The 25,647-nt window shown below is 45.7% G+C and overlaps 1 protein-coding gene across 3 annotated transcripts in view; it reads left to right on the forward strand.

Annotated features, from left to right (window-relative positions):
- Positions 1-25,647, forward strand: part of LRP5 (LDL receptor related protein 5) — a 680,976-nt gene that overhangs the window by 353,540 nt on the left and 301,789 nt on the right. For all 3 annotated transcript variants that reach the window (XM_069624105.1, XM_069624104.1, XM_069624103.1), the window contains exon 6: positions 13,351-13,747. In XM_069624105.1, the coding sequence (XP_069480206.1) occupies positions 13,351-13,747 (397 nt within the window). The remainder of the gene's footprint in view (positions 1-13,350; positions 13,748-25,647) is intronic.

Below are 25,647 nucleotides of genomic sequence, written 5' to 3' on the forward strand. Positions count from 1 at the left end.
AGGGATAGGATTACTGACGCGCCCAGTTACCGCCCATTTTCGTGTTTCAAAAACAAATCATGTAATACTCTGTGACTAACACTGAATATTCGTCTGTTCAAAGCATGTGAATCTAAGCAGATACAAGCATCAGAAATAAGAGTACGGTGTTAGGAAGGATTTCTTAATTGTGGGTAATTTTCCTTCCATGTGGCAACCCCTAAACTTTTTGCTGTTTTCACCAGGATCTAGACATTGCCAGAGAAGTGCAGCCTTCTGTCGCACTCCTCTGGGCTTTCGCTCCATTCTTACGGGGAAACTGACATGCCCTTAAGACAGTCAGTACCGGGAAACGTTTTCCGTAGTTTCTTTAACATGTTGCAGTTTTCACGCAACTTGACACAAGAAGGCACTGTAAGCTAAGTTACTGCTCTCTTGGGTCTCTAGTCTTCTACAGGCCCTAGATACTCTCTTGGGATTGTTATCGAACGGTGCAAGTGAATCACGGACGGGACTGGTGGCAGCGATCGTTTCTTTGTATTTTTGAGCTCCTTTTGGCATTTAAGCACGTTTCTCGCGCTTAGCCCAAAATGGTGGCCTGGCTCCCAAAATGGCCAGACCACAAGGCTCGTCCTGTCCGCTGACCGTCTTGCCCCCTTCACCTTCCCCAGGTCGAGCCGACCCGGGGCCTTCCTTATTTGGGCATGTACTTTCCCGGGAAACACAGATGCTTTTGCGGGCTCCTACAGGCCTTGTGTGTGCCTCCAGGATGTGGGCTGGGATGTCTGGTCCCAATACACATCCTGGGTGCCAGAGAGTCTAGGGTGGTGTGAATGCCTGGGACCTCCGTGGTCCGTGATAGGTCCACGTATGGCGTGTTTTGTGAGCAGATCTCCCATTGGGTCCCCTCCGTTTTGGCGCAAAGGGAACCGTGGATAAGAGGGGGCTGGAAACACCACTACCATGTCGATCTCCTGAGTTCTCACGAACAAAGGAATACAGGAGCCAAGTATCCTGCAACCACGAGGCTGAACCGAGGAATCGCTGGTGACCCGCTGAAGGACTGCTCCTCTGCACTGCTGTCGCTTGGTGAAACCCTTTCTACCTCTGATCGAACGAGAAGGCCTGTACTGGTACTTCGACGCTTGGAATAGTGGGAACAACTATTCTCGGCATCTTCACCATCTCCTGCACGTAAGCCTTCGGAAGTGTCTCTGGGCCATCCAGCAGACTGACCAGCCTACCCTGGAGTCTTGCTCTGTAACCGCCGTCAGGTTGTGTTGTATTACGAGTCCTTGTCACTCTCACACGATTCGTACACTTGGCATTCCCAGGTCTGAAGTGAGTAGTGTACATTTGGCTGAAATACACACGGCTGCTCTGTTGCCCTGCTGTGATAACAAACTGTGTAGGTTCACTGCATTTGGGACATCCTCAACTCAACTTCTGCTGCTGCGGAATCTACACAACGCCAAGACGTCCCCTGCTCTTATCTGAACCTGCCAGCACTGAAACTGACGCAGAGAAGCCTGGGTCTGCTTGCATCGGGGACCGGTGAGTAGCATCGCTAGGAACTGGTCGCCCTCCTGCAGGAGCCCATAGCTTTTCCCCACTGTGTCGAACAGCACGCCTTTCCGTACTCACGCTCTGCTTCTGCCCACAGTGGAGGCTGCGCTTGAGTCGCGGAGCTCTGTTCATCTTCATTTGTTCACCGAACTAAACTTCCTGATTCCCTCGAAGAGACTCCCCTTTTTGCCCGTTGGCACCAGCGTGTGCAGGTACTTTTGAGCACAAGGCTCCACTCTTTGTAGGGCTTGGACTTCCTTTTAGTTGGGTGCCTCTGAAGGCGGACTGGGTCTAATTCTTATTCGCCCTGCCTGTTTTCCTCCCCATCTAGGTGGTCTACACATTTCGTGTGTCTAACTCGTTAGGCTCGTTTCTATTTGTATATATATATTGTATTGGCTTGGTATGTGTTAGTTTACTTGAGTTTTATTGTGATTTCTCGCTACGGTCAATGTTACAAAGGCCTTGTAATGTGTATATATTTTTAATATAACACCTGCTTGGAGTAATTTGTAAGTGTCCTTGCTTTGTGTGCTCATTGCGGGCTTTCAGTCACCCTCACCCCTCTTGAGACCTAGTCTTGACCGCCGCAATCGCTACCCAGATTGGTCTGGCTTGTCCAGAGGTTACCCTGTTCCAAGAAACTAGGCTGGCCTTCTGAACTTCTGCCCCTCCAGGACAGAGTTCAGAAATCCGTCTTAACATACGGTGAGTAACGTATGCCATATAAATCTGTTTCTTTTCAACATTTAAACCCGTAACTGAATTTCCACCCCAGCCCTCGCCACAACCTAACTTTTTTGGAAACCACCAATGTACAGATTTTAACGGTTTCCTTGAGGGTACTATTTAAAAAAAATAAGAAATTGCTTTTTAATTAACTATTTGATAATACTTCACATCTCTAATATGCAGTGCTACCGTAATTTAAATTGTACTGGCAGTATTTTTGTATGCTTCTTCCAAGTGATTAATGAATGGAACTTTATTGTGAATCTGAGATAATAAACAGTGGGAGGAGGAGCCCCTACCAATCTAGTTTTTCCAAGGGCACACTTATACACGTTATGACATGAACACATCTAAAACATTAAACCTTGCTAAGCCAAGCAATGGCCTCTTGAGGTGTTAGGAAAAAGATGGGGAACAATACCCATTTTTTCACACAATTATTGTGTATTGGGACGTGTGGGTGAGGGGTGGTCATGTTTCTTACAAGGTGGATATCGTTGCTTCTGTTGTGGTTTATCTTTCTGCTTTTTCCTTCCTGAGATGAAATGCAACGGGTTGGTGAATGCCTTGTGCACGGTCAAAGTCTAGCAGTGAAGGAAAACACACTGCATTAAAGTGGCTCCAGGATCATTTGACCTGTACATTATTTTCAGAATATGGCCGGCTTGGTATACTACCATCGCAAATGTTAAGGTATTGGAAATTTGTCTGAGGTTTGTTAGTATTTGGACATTAATGTTGGTATATCTGTGTCAAGTAGAGAGTTGGCGTATAGCTGATGTTGATTGATCTCCAACAAAGATCATTATTGGACAGGCTTAGTCTCTTGAGGTTGGCTGGGGTCTAGGACCAGTCCTGTAGGATTTTATATTGTCTGAGCATAAGGCAGAACTCTCTTAATACCCTCATTATGACTAGTTGTAATACCTGCATACTTCATATTTGTGTCCATTTTGGTCTTTGGTAGTTTGCTGCATTTATGGGGGTGAGGAGAGTGGGGTGTCGGGGGAATATAGGTTGAAAATGTCTTCAATTTTCTCCTCTATCCCGGCACACAGAGATGCCAACTGTTTGCCAAATGACACTCACTGCCTTGATGTCTGCCACTGAAAGCATACAGTACTTTAGTTTGTTCTTCTAAGGCACAAAAGGGATTGCTATCTTCACATTCCTGATAACTCAAGAACTTTCCACCCTTAAAACTAAAGCTAAAGTCCCTGAGTGCCACTGGTACTGCACCAATAGCCCTCAGGCTAGGAAGCTGTCGATTTGAGCCTAAAAAACCTATAAGAACGCCATTATCTCATCTCAAGCAAGCACATCTTTTATTCTATGCATGCAGAATTAACAGCCGATTCACAAAAGTAGATTTTTTCTATTTTTAATGAGATTTATCATCTTGTTGCCTCTTTTCACCTTACTCTGTTGCTCTTTTCTTAGGTACTATCTACCTTGCTATTCCTAATGACGGAACATAATCCACTTCCTCTGTGAATTCCTCTTCGAATTGGTACATCATCTTACCCCTTCCTTCGAGTCCTTTTCTCTCCCATCTCTCGATCCGTTTCTCTCTCATGTCTTACTCTGATATACTCCTCGATTCCCTGCAAAGTCAGAATGAAACTGTGCCCGCTTTCCATTTGTGAGGCAATGCTTCCGATCCCTGACTCCATTTTCTTGGTGTGGTGCGCTTTCTCCAGAAATCTGTGATTCTCATCTGCTTTAAAATGCCCTTTCTGTATTCTCTACAACTATCGCTGTTTTTCTCTTTTTCCCGCCTCAGACAATTTTCTGTGTTAATTAGTGGAAATGTGAATATTTCCTCGTGGACAAAACCTATATCACCTAAAGGTCTCTTGGGGCTATTCCTAAGTAGGGCCACGCCAGGTGTGGTATTGAATGGTGGAATCAAGAAGAGAGTTGTGATGTTCAGGTGTTTTTGAGCCACTGTCGTACTTCAGGGATCAGGGACAGTTTATTTTTCCTGCTTCCCATAGGGCTGATCAGTCATAGCCCAAAAGTCTCCTCCCAAAGCCCCAGGAACTGTGGTTGCTTCTGCCCTTACCCAGGGCACATCAGGAGCCACGTGGTGAGGAATATTCTTTCCTTTTTATTTTGAAAGCGTGATAAGAGCATGCTTTCTGTTCTGATGTGAGAAAATAAGGAAGTCCTTTAGACGATTGATGCATTGGAATGCTCTCACTTAATGTGTAGTTTAATAATATATCCTATGTTGGGGAAGGAGAACAGAAACTTGAAAATTGTTTTGCCTTTGGCAGTTAGGCTACAGAGTTGGGATGGGGTGGGCACTCTGAGTAGCACCATCTCTTGATGACACCTTGTGCGGGCTGGCTGTTTCTCAAGGAACATTGGTATATTTCCAGCAGCAGATTCACAAAAGGACAGACACATGATTCTAGTTTCACAAAATGCAGGTATACACTCGTATGAGCAGGCCCTTCCCGTCATTCTCCTTTTCCCGTGCCAGACATGCACGAAAGCCAGCCCAAATGTCTCTTGGTCGATTCACAGATCCCCGCAGGTTAACGTACATTTATTCTGTTATTAGTCCATACAATATCTTGCAGCCAGTCCGTTAACAATGGTGCTTCTTTCGGAGTCCATCGCATAAGGATGGCCCACTTGGCAAGCAGGAGTCCCAAATTAACACATTTACGTTTCAATATATTCAATTTCACCATGTAACCTATCACACAGTCAATCGCATTCAGTGTAGAGGGTTGCCCTAGTATATCGTCTAGTGTATGGCATACTGCTTTTCAGTATATAGTCAAAGCGGGGCAGTTCCACAGCATATGTTATATATGGGCATTCGTGTCTCTACATTTGGGCCACTGCCAGTCTGTCAAGGGTAACCATTTTGAAAGCCCTGTCGGTGTATAATACGTTCTATTGAGGACCTTGAACTGTATCAGTCGGTACCTAGAATTCAGTGACACTTTTTTGAGAGCCTAGAAATCTGTGTCCAATGCGTATCTCAGAAGGGAATACCAAAATCTTTCCCATTTGCCCCTGATGTCTACTGTCCACAGGGTTGTGGTGGTTTGTGCTATTTTGTACAAGACAGATATGGATTTCTTCCGAGCCCGTTGTGACGTAATGTACGTGAGGCACAGATGCGAGTCTGGTTCCAATGGGAACATCGCCCATCTAGATGCAACTGCCGAGCGGACCCAGTTGTGCTGGAATCGCTGTAAAGGTGAGTCTCCTATATGTTCCTTAATTGTGTCCCATGTAATAAAATTACCTGCGACATACAGTTCCCTCAGCACCTTCACACCGCTACAGTGAGTTGCTATTAGTTTGTCCAGAGTGGGATTCAACGCAATTAGTCCCCAGAGTGTCATTTCTTTGCCATGGTGCTGCCAGTGCAGAGTGATCATTTGTTCCATGCTACTAGTATGGCGCTCACAGGGTCTAATTGGTGTGTGTGGTGGTACCTATTGCCTGCCATTAATTGTACCAGTGGTCCAGTGGCCACCTGTATTTTTCTCTAATCTCACGTGTGGGGGCCTTGGATCTCGATTCCACAAGTATGTTGCAAAGTGTGTTTGTGCCGTCAAATAGTACAAATCAAAGTCCGGGGCAGAAAGACCCACGACTTCATAAAGTAGTATAAGAAGGCTCCATTTTGCCCTAACCTCTGTCCATTCCACACAAATGAGGCGCACATCCTAGCTAGACCAGTGAAGAACTTCCTGCCCGGCCACATTGGTATGTTATGAAAAAGATACAGCAATTTGGGGAGGATTATAATCTTCACTAGTGTCACTCAGCCCACTAATGATATGGGGAGGTGCTTTCACCTTTCAAGCTTAATGATCGTTTTAGCCATAGGTCTATAATAGTTCAGGGCTTTGGTCGGTGTGGAGGTGCGTGCAATCTCTTTTCCAAAGTCTTTGACTCTCTTCAGCGACCACATGTCTGCTGGTTTCTGGGTAGTATCTGTCAAGGGGAATATCTCGAACTTGCCGCTGTTTAAATGCTGACCAGAATGTCTTCCGATCTTCACCTCAGCACTCCGTATGCGTCGCAAGTTATGCTCCGGCTCTCTTATGTATAGCATAATGTTGTTGGCTTAAAGTGTAATTTAGCTCCGTTCGGTCACTGAGGATACCAGCACCCCGTACTGTGTACGTATTAAGTCGGCCAGTGGTTCAATAATTAAAGCAAAAAGTAAGGGTGACCATGGGCACCCCTGTCTAGTACCAGCTTTCAATTGGAGTACTGGTGACAGTATACCATGCGTATATACCCTTGCGTATGGCTGCAAATACAGTGCCCGTATTCATCTTATGAGATTGGGCCCAAACCCGTAATTTTCCAATACCCCAAAGAGAAAGGGCCAGGAAACCGTATCAAATGCCTTCTGCATATCTAAGGTTACCGCACTGCGTGGTTATCTTGCAGCACCATTGCGATGATATTGTGCATTCTACGTAGAATAAGTGTTGCCGATCTGCTGGGCATAAAACCTGCCTGATCTTCGTGTACCATGTGTGGCATCAGAGGGGTCAGTCGCAGGGAATACAATGCGGCTTAGAAGTCATAGAATACCATATTCACATCGGTCTAAATTTGCCACTGAACCTTCCGTGCCTGTCAAACACGATACACGAGGGCTGCCTCTGTCGGTCCTGACCACACATGCCAACAATTTGCCCGGTCTGTCCGCCTCACCATAACGCCAGGCTGCGACAGGTCTATCAAAGTACTTCAATTCCCTGTCCGCTGTTTCTCAGTATTTATCAAGGGCGACTTTAATGACCAGCCTCATCTTGGCAGAGGGGTCAGTGGCATATCCCTGCTGTAACCGTGATCGTTCTGACTCGCATTGTCGTAGTTCCCTTCTGATATCCTGCAATACCCCATACTCAGTTGATATAGCCATGCCCCTGATGTATGCCTTAAACGCCTGCCACAATGTTGCTTGTAGTGGTACTGAGCCATCATTACTGTAGAAGTGTTGTGTGATGTGTTCCCTCATGTTCAACCGGAATATCTGGTCCTCTAAGGCCGCAGGTTTAAAACAGCACTGTGTTTTCCTCCCTGTAGGTCCTGGTAGTTGTATTCTTCGTAGTACTGATAACGTTAGGGGAAATATCTGGCAGCTTAAAACCCAGTTCAACAGTGTGTGAGTAACAAACCACATATCTATGCGTGAGAGGACAGCCAGCCGCCCATTTAGAACTGGTTTCAGCCAGGCATTTCTACAGACAAAGGACTCACTTCCTGCATTCCCTGACACACTGGAGCCTGGGCGGGCTTCAGGGCTGAAGCCTGCCAAAGGCAAAACACACAAAGGACTCAAACCTAGTTTAAATGATAAAGTAAAAGCCCAGAAGGAACTGGCAAATGGAAAAGGGTGAAAAAAGAAGACTGGCGTCATTCTGGGAAACTGGTCACACATGGGTGCTGCACTGAATCTGAGAAACCAGCCTGCTAGTACCCTGCACAAAAAGTAGTAAAAAGTAACCACAGCCATTCAAGTTAGTGTAACAAAAGGTTACATGAGAAGTGGTACAAGATGTCCCTGTGTAAACCTCACCTCCCCAGCACTCCACACAGGGTGGTGTGTGCTGGACTCTCAAAAGAAAACATAAGTAAGATGAAGGTTCCCACTACTCTTACAAGAGAATGTATTTAAACATCAAGAGAAGTCCAAGGGACTTCTCAGTGGCCCTGCAAAGAGGGTGCTGTGTTTTAGGGAGAATTCTCATCTCTGTGCCAATTCCCCTCAACCCCAGAGACCCCCACGCTGGACCCTAGGATCCTGCAATTTCAACCCTGGAGCGAGTGCCCTGACCTGATCCGGGTTAAATGCTTCCACTGCCACCAGAGTCCGACAATTTGCATGCATCTACCCCCTGCACATTATGCACATTATTCCTACATGAGCTTGATTCTAGGTCTTCACATTTGGCCTTAAAGAGCTTCCTATCTTTAGTGAGTGCCGTTACAGTATCCTTCAGTGATGCCCCAGTGTCCTCTGTATTGCTGATACGATTCTCAGCCTCAGTTATGCGTTTGTTCTCCCTTTCCAGTTGGGTTCGGATCGAAGTTACATTAGCCGTTATATTGTCCAGCTTATTAATTGCGGCAAAGCCACGCTGCATGGAATCCATTACACCCTGTAGATCGCTGGGTGCCGTGGCTTGAGGCTCCCCATTGGGCGTATGATCGTTGGTTGCTCCTTCTGCCATTTCCAAAGGTTTAGAGGTGGGTTTTGTGAATCGATTGATGGTGCTTTCATTTTTGTAACCAGACCCCTTTGTCATGATTTCCTCTGTACGTGTTCCGTGTTCTCTCAGGGGCCCAGGTATGTCGGACCCGTTGCACCTATAAATAAGTACACCCCTTATTCATGCATCGACTGTGGGGCCCAGACCATCTCACCCCTGCGGTGTCAACTGCATAGGCTGCGTGTGGGAGTTAAAGGATTATGTCGCAGTGGGGGGAGGCTGTCGTGCCTAGAAGCGTTAGGTCACCTTTTGGCGTGCAGGATATATGGCAACTTGTGAGCAGCCACAGTACAATCACATTGTAGCCCAGCCAAGGAGGCCCTGAGTCTTATTTCACTGGTCTGTGTAGTAGCTAACAAGAGGGTTATCAGTGTGATGCCCGTTAGTGTACCAGTCACATGTACATATGCACACCAACTGTTGAAACAGCCAGCGGTTTATTCTCCAGCGTGCCATCTACTCTGTTTGGAATCATCTGTTAGGGAGGGGCAGGGGGGGTTAATGTCTTGGCGTGCGCTGATGAGGCTGCACTTACTTCTCAGTGACTGCCGATGTTGCAGTGCCCTCAAGGGGAGTTCCAGCTGCCTCTGTGGTGTAGTATGTCTGCTCCGGCGGTATTGATAGCATATTGGTCTTCTCCAGCTCCATTGCGGCAGTCTGCTCTGCTGCGGATCAGGCACACCTTGCTCCGACACTGCGAGAAGCGTCTGTGCGGGGCTTCCCCCAAGGACTTTCTTGCCGTCACTGAGTTTCTGCGTGGCCTCGCAGAAACCATAACACCGGCTCCCATGAAAACCAGACCGGATGATCCACAGACTCTCGCTAGCAAATGTATCAATTTGTATGGCATACCGCAGTAAAACATTAAGTCCCACTCTCGGCGTGGAGCTCAAGCACGGTCCGTTATCTTGGCTCTCCGTGCAACAGCAGCCCCTGTGACGTGTAGCTTTGTTTAATTTGTGTTGTCTTTCAAACACATCTATTTACTGTATTCTTTCATGGATCATAGGCCATCTGTTCAATGTCACCAGTTGACTAGAAATGACTGTCATTATAGGATACGATGAGGAACGCTTTAGGAGTGAGGAAGTGCTGCCATTCAGAGCTTAGCCTTACTTACTTTTGGGGACCATGAAGCCGAAGTCAGAAACCTCTAAGTGCAATGGTAGAGGGCCAAAGAGAATGCCAGAACCATCAATTCCAAGGCACTATCAAACATTTATGAAAGGTAAGCATGCTAGCAGACTTGGCAAGCATTTCTCCCCGTAAGTTACACCCTTTTTGGAAAATTACGTTTTTGATAAAGAATTGCCACTGAATGCTCCAGAAAAATAAAGCTTAAAAAACGGAACATTGCTGGTTAGAAGGGGGAAGCCAACATAGCGGAATAGTGCAATTGTCAGCCTGGCTATTTTCACGTCACTCTTTGACACGTTTTTAGAGGAGGTAATTGTTGTCCTGTGTCTTTGTATTAGACTTAATCTGTTTTCTAATTTACTACATAATTTGTTTGAAAAGTAAAATACTCATGCTACTACTCAAACCCGGTTGGCAAGGTATCCACCCTTTACTTTGCCCAGAAAACTATCTCTGCACTAATTTCTTTTCTACATTCACTTTGCCTATTCACATTGTGAATGAGGCAATGCATGTGGTTATGGTTTGATTAAGGTCAGGGTCTGGGCAAAGGCGTAGCACGGTGAAGAATATGGGGTGGAAAAGAAGGGGGGCACGTGGACTCACCGCTGGTAATGACTAAGTGAATGGTGGGAGAAGTGAAAGACAAGAGAACTGAAGGTATGGAGAAATAAACGTGTCAAAGTGAATGCAGGCTAAGTAGTCGTACATCCTTGTTGGCAAATGTCTAGTGGTCCGTGATATTGGGTAGTTGCTACATTTGGTTCACAGGTGCCTGCTCCTAGAGTTGACTGAGGTTAGTAGAAGTCTTGTTATGATTTGACATGACGCAAGTCTGTGCTTTTATGTAGTCTTTGGCTCATTGTTGGGGTTCAGGTGTTGCCAAAATGAGTGGTTCCTTCCGCCCAATGTTTTCCGGACGTAAAAAATCCAGTCTAGGATTTGTTGAGGCTAGTGTATGCGCTCATTTAACAATTGGGGTAGATTGATCAGAGCGAGGTCTTGGATAGTCTTGCACACCTTAATATGTTAAGTCTGCCTACAATTTACAGATTTCCAATGTTACCATTGAGCGAAATCTAGAATAAAGCCAATAAAGATATGAAGGTATTTTTCAATGGTGAGAAAGCTTTAGCCTTGTTTTGCGCACATTAGCTCATTTCTGTTTGTGTGCGCCTTTTTTCTTGCTGTTTTTTTTTTTAAAATTAGCGACGAGTTATTGGTTTACCGCATCACTATTCCTTAAACTTTCTTTAAAACGCCTATCCGGAACAAAGAGGTGCATACGCAGGCGCTTCCATCTGTGCACATTCATAATAGAGGCGATCTGTGTTGCCTGTCCCCCTTGATGCCCCTAAATCCTGATAGTTCACGTGTTTCAATGTTCCACGCTCACTGAGCACCAACATTCAGCTGCTGCAATCAAAGACACTGCTTTCAAGCAATTGTAATACGGCTATCAACCTCGGATTGGCAGGAAATTGAGCAGCCGATCTTACCTTTGAAGTGTAATTGATAATTAAAAACAATTGCACATCTGTCCTCTGCCTCCTGCCCCTGGATAATTCTATTTCTTCAATGGTGCCTTTTTGATGTTTTGAAATACCATTTACCCAGTGGAAAGGGGGAGGGGCTGTGGGATAAAGACCCAATGCCCTTGCAACACAGGGCCCTTCTGAACTTTACGTTCCTTTGGCTGCCCAAAGTACTGCAAGCCGGTTTCTGATTTGGGTATCGGCTCGAGATTATTTCCATCATTCTGCATAAAGTTAGACCTATCATTTACAAAACTTGCCCATTCTCATTAACACCAGGATAGGAAATATAATTCAGTGTCTTGGTGACATATGTCTGCAATATAAATTGTATTCCTTTCCTTTCTCTCTCGATAGGAGTTGGGTGGGCAATTGCTTATTCTTCTGGCTCAGAAGCCACCAGTATCTTTCCCGATGCAAACAGCTGTGAAGTTCAGAGAAACATAATTTTACAAAAAAGCCCTCAAAGGCACATCTTAAACTTCATCGTAAAATAACATTATTTTCAGATTAACGATTTTTCTTTTTGTGACTTTAATTGGACACTAAAATTGCACATCAGTACAACTATACACAAGCTCCTGTGCAGTTTTGCAGAGGCACCTCCACCCCAATTTCTGTTTTCATGGATTGTCATGAGTCTTGTCTTTCAGTTACTTTTTGTAAGCCTGTGCTTGACAGTTATCAATCCAATTAATCTCAATGGTATTGCAGCTACATAACCGCCTGCATTGGTGGGGCGTTACTTAAAAAGATTGCATCCTCTCAGAAACCCCTTTCAAGGAAGGCTCCAGGTCTAGGTTTATCTGTTCAATTGGCACAGGGCACCCATGTCAGTGTCTTCACAACTTGGCTGCATATCGAAGCTACAACTTCAAGTTTAGATGCATGAGTAGTGATGCTAGATCAGTGGATCCCGCAGTTGACACTTGCATTTGACCTGATGTCGATCTTATTGCTAATGACACTAGTGCATCTTTAAACCAACGATCGCAAGTTTTCTCTCAATTCTCCTTGTAAGCAGTTCATTGTGAAGAGGCAGACTTGTGGAATGTCAACAGATCAGGTTATTTTGTTTTCCTGTAGTGTAGCTGTACATACTTTTGTATTGCTGCAGCACCTTCGGTATGTTTATTCCAGATTTGTTTTCTAAGTGTTGGATTATGAAGATGTATGTTTAAAATAGGAAGGTTCATAGCAATTTCTGAAAGTAGTTTCAGGGAGCTAGGCTTGAGATTTCAATACCTTCAATGGGATTCTGTATGCTCAGTTTTATTGTATGAACAAAAAGTAGTATGTTAATTTGCATGGACTTATCCAGGCCAGCATCACACTCGACAGTGATTAGCTTATGCCATTGCTTTTAGTGTTTTCCCTCTTTTTATGGCAATGGCCCTTAGGATTTCTATGGAAAGAGATGGGGCAAAGTAAATGTGTAAGCAGTCTTCTCGGTGGTGATGGAAACATTTGCATTTGAAAAGCTCCTTTTGCACAACAGTGGTTTACTTCTCTAGGAGCTCTGCATGAAGTGCAAGGCGGCATGCTGTCCAATTACATTTTTTTCACCTGAAATAAGCCCAGGCTGAAACAGCCCCTGGGCAGTCAAAGGTGGCTCTTAGTAGAGGTTGGAATCTCTTTAACAAGGCTCTTCTAGGCTACAAGCATGTGCCAACTAGCTCCCAGCTCCTGGACATTTTTAACCCTGTCCTTGTCTGGGTAATTTGTCGTAGGCCTTTAGCTGAGAACTGATATATCTTGGTCTCCTGCAAGGTATTGCTCCATAGTTTTGCTTGATGCGAGCAGCTGTTGGCCTAGTTCTCGTACTGCTGTTTCTGCAGTTCCTCTACCAGAACAATATTATCAAAGCCTGCTAGTCTTTGTGCACACAAAGAATAGTCTGCGCTCCTTCCCACATCAACGTGCGCCATTGTGAAATCCTTGTTGGTTCCTCTTGGCATAATGTGAGGAGCCACTTATACTTTAATGATGATAGCGAGATAAGTTGTATTGAGTGAAAGTCAGTCACAAATCTTGTTTTGTAAAATAAGTAGAGCACATTTACTTTTATTATGTGATAACTGATTATTAACTGTTGAAATGCAAGAATGTCTTTTTTTTTTTTCTTTCTTTCCTTTTAGGTGCTGAAGAAGTCTTATTACTTGCTAGGAGGACAGATTTGCGCCGGATCTCTTTGGATATGCCAGACTTCACAGACATAATTTTGCAGTTGGATGATATCAAGCACGCAATTGCTATTGACTATGACCCAGTGGAGAGCTACATCTACTGGACCGACGATGAAGTCAAGGCTATCCGGCGGGCGACTCTGGATGGCACGCGTGCCCAGACACTTGTGACCAGTGAAATTAACCACCCAGATGGAATTGCAGTGGACTGGGTTGCTAGGAACCTGTACTGGACAGACACAGGGACAGATCGTATCGAAGTGACTCGATTGAATGGAACGTCAAGGAAAATACTGATTTCTGAAAACCTAGATGAACCAAGGGCGATTGTTCTGAATCCTTTGACTGGGTAAGTGACCTTTTTTCTTAAGATGTAAAGGAAAGGAAAATAAGGCAGGGTGTCGTATAGTTTCATTTTTGTATCCATTTTGCCTAGCTTGGAAAATTAAACTGATGCAAACCAGTAGGGTAGTTAAAGCTCCAGACTTATTTGGACGGATAAAAGTAGGATTGTCATTTACTTAACTTAATTTTGCCCTTCTTTTCATCATCATCTTTTTTCCTTTCAGATTTCCTAAACTAATATGTACTAAAATCAGACATGTTGGATTAGGGCCATTCATCTTGTATTCTCTAAAGATCTATTACAACTTAATATCTTGTTCAGAGATGTCATTTAATGAGGAATTAATGGTCAATATTTTTCAATGCTATACTAATGGAAGTGCTTGTTCCAGAGGAGAAGACCTATTTCTGCATAAGCTTTAGAGTTTCTGCTGCATTTGGGATGACTTGCCACCTTGAAAGATCGTGCCTCTGCAGATTCTATGTCTTTCAGTTGCTGGCATCTGGACAGCACCCCCCTTTTCTTGCAGGCCATATGCAGCTAGGCCGCCAAAATGGCAGAAGTCTGCTGTATGTACAAGACCACGTTGCAGTGCATTGCGTTTCCATTTTTGTTAATATAGGTTTCTGTCATCAGGCTGAAATGTGTTTATTAAAACACAATTAACATGTATCACACATTTCTCTGTGTTGCGCTGCACTACTGTTACCCATTTTCGTGTTACTGCTTTCAGTATGTGGAAAGACCAAAAGCTTTTTAGGAGGGGGGTGTTGCAAGTGTTAATCTTCAGCTGCCTCAATGGAAGGCTCATTATCTGCCAAACATCAAAGAAGCCACAGGTATTGGACACACGTTCAATGTCCACAAGATGAGAGGCCATCAGCGGACTACTTCAAGAACCTCCTAAATTAGGGCCATCCTTTTCCAACTGTTCTTTTTTTGCCACTCACTCCAACCACACAAGCTACATTGCAGGCTCCTCTGCGTATGTCGCAGGGGGGAAACCTGCACATTGATCGACCAAAACTCATTGTGCCTTCAAATCCAAATATTTCCATCTGATTCTCAGTGACGTGAAGATCTGTATTGGGCTGAAATTAGCTCTGTTCTGAGACCTATCTTTGGTCTTGTTCTCCTATCGCATGCATCTGATGTATAAAAAATAAAGAGCAGTATACCACTTGGGTGAAATGCCAGAGATAACATGGGAATATCAGAGAGTCGGGAGCAGTTCACCTGCACAGATGATAGGTGAGCCAGAAATCTGTGGTGTGGCATCTGAATATGTTTTGAAGACACCTTGAGGTTCAGCTGTGGGGTGTTTCATGAAAAGCATGACTGGATGTTGGAGCAGAGGCTGCTGATAGAGAAGTACAAAGAAATCAGCTAGTATGTGTCAGACGATGAGGCACAGGCTGAGAGGCAGGAAATCTATTCCAGATAAACCGAGGCAATGTAGTAGAAGGCTGGAGAACTCCCAAAGCAAGAAATGCTCTTTAGAGATACCTGAATTCACCCTGTCTGTCTGTGGGAAGTGCTCAACCAGAGAAGCATATTGTAGCTTGTAAGTTGGATGAGGCAGACACAAGAAGAGCTTGCAGAGCAGAACATGGACCAGAGGCAAGAGCACAGCAGCTGTTCCCCAGAGTAGATCTGTGAGAGAGAGAGCTTGTGAACATATAGTATATACTCTGTCTTCTTGGGTACTGCATGCTCACTGCATGGTCCAACTGACCCTTCTTTATTTATATACTGTGATGAATCCGATAAAGTCATCACTGTTTTCCCGGCAGTGACCGTCTCACGTGTGGCCAGGGGACAGCAGACGCTATACCTGATACTGACCCCGGAGGCGGCTGAATGAGGGAGGATCACATGAGGAGACAACCTCCAGTGGGATATCTTGACTTGATTGGGTGAGACGCAGTATTCCCATGCCCCCTTTCAGGCTGAATCCCCCGTTTGCAGCAATCTAATAGCCCATTGTGGTGCCTTCCCTCTTCCACACATGGAGAGGAGTGCAAAGCTTTGGTCACATCCCAAAAGCCATCTCCCAACTAACCGGCCTCTTCAAATTATGAAGAACACCTTTCCCAGCTCCACATACTCTTCTTACAAACATAGCTTGACTTTAAAACCTATTGCAAACATTTATACAGTATTCTCAGAAAGGGACTGCTGTTCTCACAATCCCCACAACACTGGGACGAGGAAGAGGAGAGGAGTAATCATGATCACTTCCCACTGTCGGCAGTTTAGCTCTCCCCAAATCCTATTGGCCAAAGCCAATATAAAAGGAAGGAAAGAGTCAGGAAGTGTGAGCGGTCCCTGGAGGACCTGGCTGCAGGATTCCTGAGCTCGAGAAGGAAGGGCTGACAACTGCTTTGCCAAGACAAGGGGAACCCGTGCCGCCCAACTGCATGTGGGCAGCTGGAAAGCACTAGTTGTCAAGGAAGCCAGTCTACACCCTCCAGGGGGAAGGGGAATTCCTGGACATTAGCAGAGTGCCACAGCCCAGAACAGACTGCAGTCTCCCTCGCTAAGGGGGAAACACCAGAAAGTCTGGTTCTTTGCCCAAGTTGGGTGAAGCTCATTAAAGTTTATGGTAAGAGGTCTGAACGACTTTGCTCGTGTGAGAGGGCTGGTGCTCTCAGCAGCTGTTCAGGAGAAGAGGTTGCATCTCCCTTGGAGGCTTGTAGAAGCTGGAGGCACAAGCCTGTGTGGTGGAGCCAAGGGTCTCGCCATCAGAGAGGGAAAGTAACATTGCGCAAGCAGGACTTGCTGCAGGGACGCCAGGAGCCACGGGGAGGTTCCTGGCCGTTCGGCAGCAGGAGGAAGCCGCATTGCCCTCTCTGGGACCTGAAGGAAAGCAGGCATGAAGCCGTGAGCGAAGCTAGAGAGACATCTAAGCAGTCCATAGTGGAAAGCAGGCATCAAAGCTACGCCTCAAAAGCGCAAACCCGACCGAAGACGTCACACAGAGCCGGTGAGTCAGCCCAAGCAATGTGGGGACCCATGGGGGTTCGATGACTCCAAACACAGTTTGAACATTGTAAAGCTGCAGAGATAGAAACAACAATAAGATTGTGAGTCAAAAAGGCAATGTACAAACATGACCCCAACATTGTATGAGTGCATGGAATGCAGCAATGGGGATAACTTAAAGCGAACATTGAAACAACTAGATATACTGAACCAAGGAAGATGTATGCAATTTTGGATGTAAAGAGACATTGTTATATATGTATGGAAGTAGGAAGTCTTGATAGGAGAGTATACCAGGCAGTTGCACATGCATAATAAGTCCTGGCAGGGGAGCAGGCACTTGCAGACCTAAAAGGTCCCAGCGAAGGACAGTGTTCTTTGAACAAAGAAGGAGCTTTTTAAAAGAAGGAATTACAAGGCTAAGCAGCTATGGACCTAACAGGATTGTCGTGGGCCAAGAACGACACAACTATTAGTATTAGAAACATTGCCATACCATTTGAAGAATCCAGAGGAAGGGAACCACCCTCTGGAACCAAGGTTCTGTTGCCTTGGAGTACTTCTATGTTGGAGCGGTTTTATTTCCATTTATGAACACTTTGCAAACACCAGGTTAAAGACATTTCCCTTCTCACCATATTATTTAGTTTGTAGTGTGAGGCTCCGGATAGAAGGTTTGCACACAAGGACGGTTTTGATTCCGGACATCCTGACACACACATCCTTGGTTTTTGGTTTCAGGTAGGTAAATTTCTCTTAAACCATGGTTAAAGAGGCATTTTTCTAACTTATGAAAATAAGTCTTTAACCAAAAACATGACAACTTTGTGTCCGGCTTTCATTTCTGACTTCTCACAATACATTAAGTGTTTATCATCCCATTGATATAAATGACAAGAGTAAAATGACTACATTCGCAGTGTTCATGATTCAAGGATTTTAATACATATCAATATAAAAAAGAGACCAGATTTATATGAAGCAAATGCATTTCAGACTGTCTATCATCAGGGTTGAATCTGTGGCAACGAATCATCTAACCAAATGCCTAGAACTAGGACCAAGATCCTTAGTAAGTTGTGTACTTGCTAGTATCATCCTTGTTCAGAGGTAAGCAGTTGTATTATTTTCAGTGCTAGGTGAACTGACAAGCGACGGTCTAGGACGCAAGCGGAGCACAACTCGAGGTTTGGACTAGAGTATGTGAAGCTAACCGCAACCTGGTCAGAATGTCACACATACCATTGTAAGAGTTTAGAAGTAAATAAAATAAATCTGAGAGAGAGAAAGGGGTAATGGAATCAGACTCTGCACCCTACTCCAAATCAGAGGAGCAAGAGACTCTGCTCACTGTAAGGCCATGTAAGCCAGGATGAGGTGCCAAACATTTAAGGCCTTTGAGCCTTCTCCCTGTGGGAATCGGGAGTAACAAACCCGCCTGGTAAAAGACTAGCATGAGGGACCTGGGAAACTCACGCGTGCACCCACATGCATGCACGCTTCCATGTGCGCTTCCATTTGCGCCCACATCCCCACCCCACACATGTGCTCCCCCGCACAACTGTTATGCTTTGGCTACTGTCGGGGTATAGGGTGTATGAGCGGGGTGACAGTGGCACTCTGCTCAGTGGAAGAAGCTACATGAATTGGGGTCCCCACTGTGGTGCTTACAAGTCGATATAGACATTAAGAGGCAGTCGAAACCTGTCAGTCGTTCTGGGAGTATGCTAGAACTATTCTATCTGACTCTAGCCTCAGTGCGCATACTTAGACGGAAAACTCAGTTTAAGCTAAGAGAATTTTATTTGTATATGACTTGATGCAAACAATTGCTAGTTTGAGATCTTCTGTTTTATACAATAGTCTTATGTGCTATGATAAACCATTGCAGGCTTACCGAAATACCTAATAAAATGTCCCAATCCTAATTGGCTGATGCAATTCCTCCGCTATAGAATGAATGTCATGCAAACAGTAGAAGTTAACATCCAGTCAGGTGGGACATCCAGTGTTCTCAGGAGAAAGTGAGCGTTCAGAATAGGTAGCAAATGATAATTGACTGTACGGCACTTAATTCGGTAAGGATCAGTCTATTTAGCAGATTTGTACATGATGTTAAGACTGTCTCAAATAAGGAATTTTGAGGCAGGATTACAAGTGGTTATGAAACCTCTGACGATATCTTCGAAAATATATTCAGTGTATCTGGTTTGATAGTAATTAAAGAACAACGAATGCGAGGGGCATTATAAGGCTTGTACATTAAATTTTCCTTATAGATAGGCTTTTTTGAACGAATGTGAGTGTAAAAATAACTGGTTTTCATTATTTAAATTCATTCTTTTAAAGCAGTTCTAATATGTAGATTTATTAACGTCTGAAAAAGTAATGTTTATGTGATTTTCTTTTCATTCTTCGTATGTTTATAATCAATAACATGAATTATTGTGAGTTTTCAATGAATTATCTTTTCTATTGTATTACGTAAGCCTAACTTGGTTTAGCTATTCATATATACTTTTATTAAAAAAGAAAGACAGTACATGCATTAGATTTGATTTGCCGACTTGGGGACGGAACCAAATGCAGCCGAATGGAACCATAGAAACTCTAGGACTGTTGACTGCGTCAATGGATCAGTAGGGTAAGTGGGAAGAAAGAGTGCGCTGTGGAGGCAGTAGATGGCCTGGCTCCCCATCCTGTTCGTGTTCTGTATTTTCAACATGGATTATTTTGAAAGTACTGTCCACACTTCAGGTAACTAATGTTTCAAGTAGATCGGGGACGCATGCACTCAATAGTAAACATTTTATGGAGTTATATTGCCTCACGATGCGCAAGAAAGTAACAGTACAGGGAACTACAGATTAAGAAAACGGTGCCCTTAAAAATTCATTGTTGCAATTCAATGTTGACAATTTAAAACACAATGGGAAGAGAATGGGTCTCTGACTAGAGAGTGTGGTTTGACAAGGCACATAGCCACTGCAGACAGATGCATCTAGAATATACTCACAATTTCCCACTCTAAAGGGAGTGGGACCTACCGCATAACAAATACTCACAGAACCATAGTTCAAGCCCTTAAATAATGTTCTAAGCTGCGTTTCCCCAAATCAAGTTGACGGTGTTCTCCAAGATGTGTGTGCTATAATCTTGAGTATCATAACTCTCAGCAGGACAGCAAGGCAGACATTCGACTGATCGACACCCAAATTAATTTACTGGTAGTCCTTCCACAGCCTCCAAAAATGTAACTAATATTCTGAAATTCATACGTGCAATGCTTTTGATAAGACTTTTGAAAGTACAAGAACTGTCCATTGACAAAAGCAACATCAAACTTGCCATTGTTTAAGAACATATGTTCTTGAAATTGGAAAGGCATTGAGAAATTAATCTTAAAACAGCATGAGACCCTTAAAACACAATCACTAGGAGATGATGGAGCTGGATCTATGGTCACCCATTTCTGTCCAGACCTACCCAGTTTAGCCTTTAGTGTTGATCATTGTTAACTCTTCTAATTGTCATTGTTCAAGCCAGCAAGCATTCTTGGAAACTGCAGGAACTTGGGCCCCTGGATCTCTACGTTCCCTGCAGATCTACCAGTGAGTGATGGCTGAACTCTCCCGTTGCCTACTCCACTAACTCCCTGAACTACTACTGTGCATATTTCTTCTTTGCCTTACCTACTTCTTCTCCCACTGCATTTGTGCCACACTGTTTGAAATTCGAATTTAGCTGTGTTCCCTTTTACATCTGTGTGCCGCCTTTGCATTGCATTTGTGCCACTGCTTCTGAAATTCGAATTTAGGTGTGTGCACTTTTACATCTCTGCGTTCTCTTTGAATTGCATTTGTGCCATTTGTTTGTAATTTTAATTTCCTTTTTGGATTACATGTGTGTGTTTCGTGACTACTAGGCCACCTGGTGAGTTTAGCTAGAACTGTGCTGTGCACCCACCCTTCTTTCATTCCTCAACTAACATCTGCTGCCCCTATAGCTCTAATCATCTTCTCTAACTGCTACACTATCACCTATTCTCCCTCTCTCACGAAGTCTGGAAAGAAAAAGCACAAAAAAGACACCAGGTCCTCCAACCCTAGCCTACCGATCGCAGACACCTACGTGAGTGTAATTTCCAGACAGGTCTTTACTGATATCCTCTTCTGTCCTTTCTCCAGATCTATGGACTCCTCATCTCCACTCTCCTCCCTTTCACTTCTTCTCCCATTAATGGTGGCACCAACTGGGAATTCCTCTTGGCTGGCTTCTCTTCATCACGCTGCATTATTAATGTCTACCACAGAGGCGCTATCTTGGTTCAGGTTCCTCAACCCAACTCCTCCTCCATCCCTCATTAACTTCCTTTCTTCACCTGCCTCTCCACCTACCACTCTTCCTGCCCCTCCCCCTCTGACTGGTGTAAATCTACAGGCCTCCTGACACTACCACCCTGTTCCTCTCTGAATGGGCTGATTTCTGTTCTCCCTAATCTCAACCACCTCTAATCTCCTCCTCATGGGCGATTTCCAACTGGACACGCATGTAACAGCATCCACTCTCTTCCTTGACCTCTGCACATCACTATCCCTCTCCATTCTCCCTTCCAGCCCAACCCACTCGGCTGGACACACTCTGGACGCCTTCATCCATTCTGACCACTCCCCCCCCCCCCATCCCCCTCCTCCCTGGTCACTCCAATCTCTTGGTCAGTCCATTCTCTCCTCGGACCTGGGTCCCCCTATACCCTTTGGCCTTCCCTCAAAAAGCCCTGCCAACTTCGTTCACAAACATCAGTCCGATAAAACGAATATCAGCTGCTGCATTTGCATTCATCTTCATCCCCCACCCACCGACGCTCAGCAACCTCCATGTGGCCATTACCAACACCCTTAACATTTTTTCCCCTGTCATGAGGATCCGCCTGAAACCCACCTCCAAAAGTAACACCTGGTACGAGTCTGAACTTGCAGCTCTGAAACGCAAGTGCAGAGCTGTGGAACGGAAGTGGCAAACCTCCGTATCACCCTCTGACAAACTGGCCTGCTGCCAGCTCCAAAGGCAGTACAGACTCTCCATCCGTGCCAGGAAAAGGGCCCACAGCCAGGCACGGGTATTGAGTGCATCCAGCAACACGGATGAACTCTTTAAAATCAGCTGGGAAATAGCCAACCCTTCTGCAGTTTCTACCCCCCACCCCCCGCGTTCTGTCCCAGAACTTCTGTAACGCACTGGCCACACACTTCACCACTAAAACTCTGGTCATCTTGAGCACCTTTGCTACACTCCCGCCCAACCACTCACTCTCTGCCTCGCCTCCTATGGCTTCTCACCCTCCCTCCTCTCTCCTCCTTCTCCACTATCACACCTGGTGAAGTCACCAGAGTTGTCCACTCCATGAAGGTCTCTTGCAAATAGGTTACCCCTTGCTCCTGCAGAACCATCAAGGACAACATTGACTCTCTTGCCCCTGCACTCAGTGATATATCAGGAACCAATCTTTTACCACTGGATCTTTCCCATCCTCCCTCAAACACTCCCTTGTGTGCCCCCTCCTGAAAAAACCTTTAGCAGACCCTACCTGTTCACCCAACTACCGCCTTATTTCTATCACCCACTTCCTTGGGAAACTGCTGGAGAAGCTGGTCTTTCCACAACTTACCTCACACACTGAACTGGTTGAGGGTCTCCTCAACCATCAATCTGGGTTCCAAGCATCCAGAGCCACAGAAACTGCTTCTGAACACCCGTGAAGAACTGCTTGCATCTCTGGACTCTAACTCTCCAGCTGTCCTCATCCTACTCGTTCTCTCCTCTGCCTTCAATATGGTCAACCATTCCATCCTCATAAAGCGACTCCACGACACCCTTGGTATCTCTGAGCAGGCACTGGACTGTCTTGCCTCCTTCCTAACTGACAGTTTGTCCCAAGTCATTTTGGGCACCTTCTCCTCACCTACTTCCTTCACCACCTGTCCCCCAGGGCTCAAACCTCTCCCCCTGGCTCTTCAACACTTACCTTGCTCACCTAGCACTCCTCATTTCCTCCTTCTCCGTCAACATCCAGGGCTATGCAGGTGACACACAATTCATTTCCAAACTCCCTGCTGACCCTCCTGCATCTTCCATCATCCCTCACTGCTTATCTGCCATCCAGTTCTGGTCTACTTCCACTAATCTCTGCCTCAATCCCATTGGGATCCCTGATCTCTTTTCCCTCTTTCCCCCCCTCACTCTGGCCATCCTCTATGGGCGCTTCCCCGTTCCTTCTTCTGAAGCCCGAAACCTTGGAGTCATCTTCGACCCCGCACTCTCCCTCCTCCCTCACATTCAGGACATTGCCAAGAAGTCCCAATTTCAATTCTTCGTACTCAAAGGAATTCTCCCTTTTCTCACTTTTCCCCAGAAACTCAATGTTATCCGACCCCTGGTTCTCTCTAGGCTTGACTACTGCAATAGCCTTCTCCTGAATCTACCTTCTTCCACTTTACAACCGCTCCAGCTAATCCAGAGTAGGGTAGCAAGACTTATCCTTGGCCTCAAGCCCAGGGACCGCATCTCTCCTGCCCTAAGCTCTTCACTGGTTCCCATTTGCGGCACAGATTAAATTCAAATCCCTCTGCATTCATCCACAAGGCTGTCTGGGGCCTGGGACCACACTATCTGTAACTTTCCCTTACTAAATACTCTCCCTCTAGACTCTACAGTCCTCTGGCACCAACTCCTTGGTTATTTGTATATTTATCTAGCGCTTATACACAGGTGAAGTGCTTCAAAGCGGGAAGGTAACAAGGGAATACAGTAATCATTCTTAGGCCTTGAATATTCCAAATGATCTAAACCTAAAAACTAGCGTTCTAGGCCTGATGACATTCATTCTAGTGCAAGTGCTTAGAGTTGAGACCAAGCTCGGGAGGGTGTGGACGTAAAACGGTGAGCAGGGGCATATGAACTGGTCCTATTACATTTACATCATGCATACCTACAGATGGAGGTGCAGAGACTGGGAGGAGGGAGCGGTGCTGGGGGGGGGGGACAACGAGTCCAGTCAGGCCCTGGGTTAAGTGCAGAGAGGTTTCCCAGCTCAAGGAGTGAAAGCTGAAAGTGCAGCAATGTTGAACAAAGTGCAGTGGCCCGGAGACAAGTGCAGAAGACTGGCGGGGGAGCCTGGCACCTGTAGGCTTTGGAGGTGAAACCAGGCAACCAGTCGGCAAAAAATGAACAGCGTTAGGGAGGAGGAAGAGGAGAGTTGGAGAAAATAAAGGAGGTTAGCAGGGGACAGGGAGAGAGGAGGAAGAGAAAAGGAAGGTCTTGAGTTTCCGGAACTTAAGGGGCTCTGGCTCAAGACAGAGCGGCAGGTAGGCTGTTCCAGGGGGAAGCACCTGCAGATGATAAAGATCTACCTTCAAATCTGTTTGTGAAAGCCGCTCACCCATAGGGAGTCGGAGGATGACGGGCTGAGGACTCTAGAGGGAGAGTATTTAGGAAGAGAGCATTGTGGATAATGCGGGCCCGGCACCAGAAAGCCTTGTGGATTATGCAGAGTCTTGAACTTGATCCTTGCAGCCACCGTGAGCCAGTGGAGGGATTTCAGCGCTGGAGACTTGTGGTCCCAGGGCTTGAGGCCAAAGATAAGTCTTGCGGTTCTGTTCTGGATGGGTTGTAGAGGATGGAGAGTAGAAGTAGGAAGATGGAGAAGGAGGCTGTTGCAATAGTCCAGCCTAGAGAGAACCAGGGCTCTCGAGCCTCTGGGAGAAACTGAGAAAAGGTAGAATACCTCTTAGGAGGTGCAGTTGGTAGTTGGGCGTTTTGGAGATGTCTGAGATGTGAAAAGAGGAGAAAGTGGAGTCGAAGATGACTGCAAGATTTTTTGCCTCATTGGTAGGTAAGGGCGTAGTGCCAAGGGAGGAAGGACGGTGAGAAAGATGGAAAGCGAGAGCAGGGATCCCAGTGAGGACGATCTATCTTACTGGCATTCAGGCATAGATCGTTAGCAGCACGCCAAGCCTGAATTGTGGCCGAGGGTAGCCTGAAAGAGAGCTGTGTGTAATCCACATAACACTGAAAGTTGGAGGTAAAGGTAGAGATCCTGTGGGCCAATGGGGCCATGTAGATATTGAAGAAACGGGGGGAAAGTTTAGATTCATGGGGGCACCACAAGTAGAGAGAGTGGTAGAGTAGAGAAAGGGCCCGAGTTCTACCTGGGAGGGGCAGTCAGAGAGAAAGGAGGGGAGCCACGCCAGGACCTGATCTGTGATGCCCAGGGTAGGGGTGATCCGGATGTTGTGGTTTACCTTATCCAAAGCAAACAGAGGTCAAGAAGAATGAGGACAGAGGGAGAGTTGGAGTCGAGACTTGAGAGCAGGACTTCACAGGTGTTCAGAAGAGCAGTTTCCGTGCCTCTGGATGCTCTAAAGCCAGACTGATGGTCATGGAGACGACCAACAAATTCAGTATGGAGGGTAAGTTGAGTGATAGCCAGTTGCTGCAGGAGTTTTCCCAGGAAAGGTGTGATGGAGATAGGGTGATAGTTTGCCGGAATGTACGGGTTGGCGGAGGGTTTTTTGAGCAGAGTGTGCACAAGAGTGCTTGAGAGGAGATGGAAAAACTAGTGGCGAAAAGAGAGTTTGAAGAGGTCGGCCAAGGCTGGAGGCTCTCTGTGTGTAAAGCATTTAGCCAAACAGAGGGCGAGTGGGGTGAGTCCACCGATGAGACGTGGTATTCCCCCCCCCCCTTTTCCCGTACACCTAACCCATCCTATTTTGTAGGATTCCCTGATTTTCCAACTGCCCCCCGCCCCCTTTCCACAACAACACTGGACCGAGGAAGAGGGCGATTGAGTTTAAAGAGGCTAACTCTTACATACTGCATTGGACAGTCCCACTAATAGGGTCAGGCAAAGTCAGGCACTT

This window comes from Ambystoma mexicanum, chromosome 11, assembly GCF_040938575.1.
Source record: "Ambystoma mexicanum isolate Mex_15411 chromosome 11, UKY_AmexF1_1, whole genome shotgun sequence".
Classification (NCBI taxonomy): Eukaryota; Metazoa; Chordata; class Amphibia; order Caudata; family Ambystomatidae; genus Ambystoma; species Ambystoma mexicanum.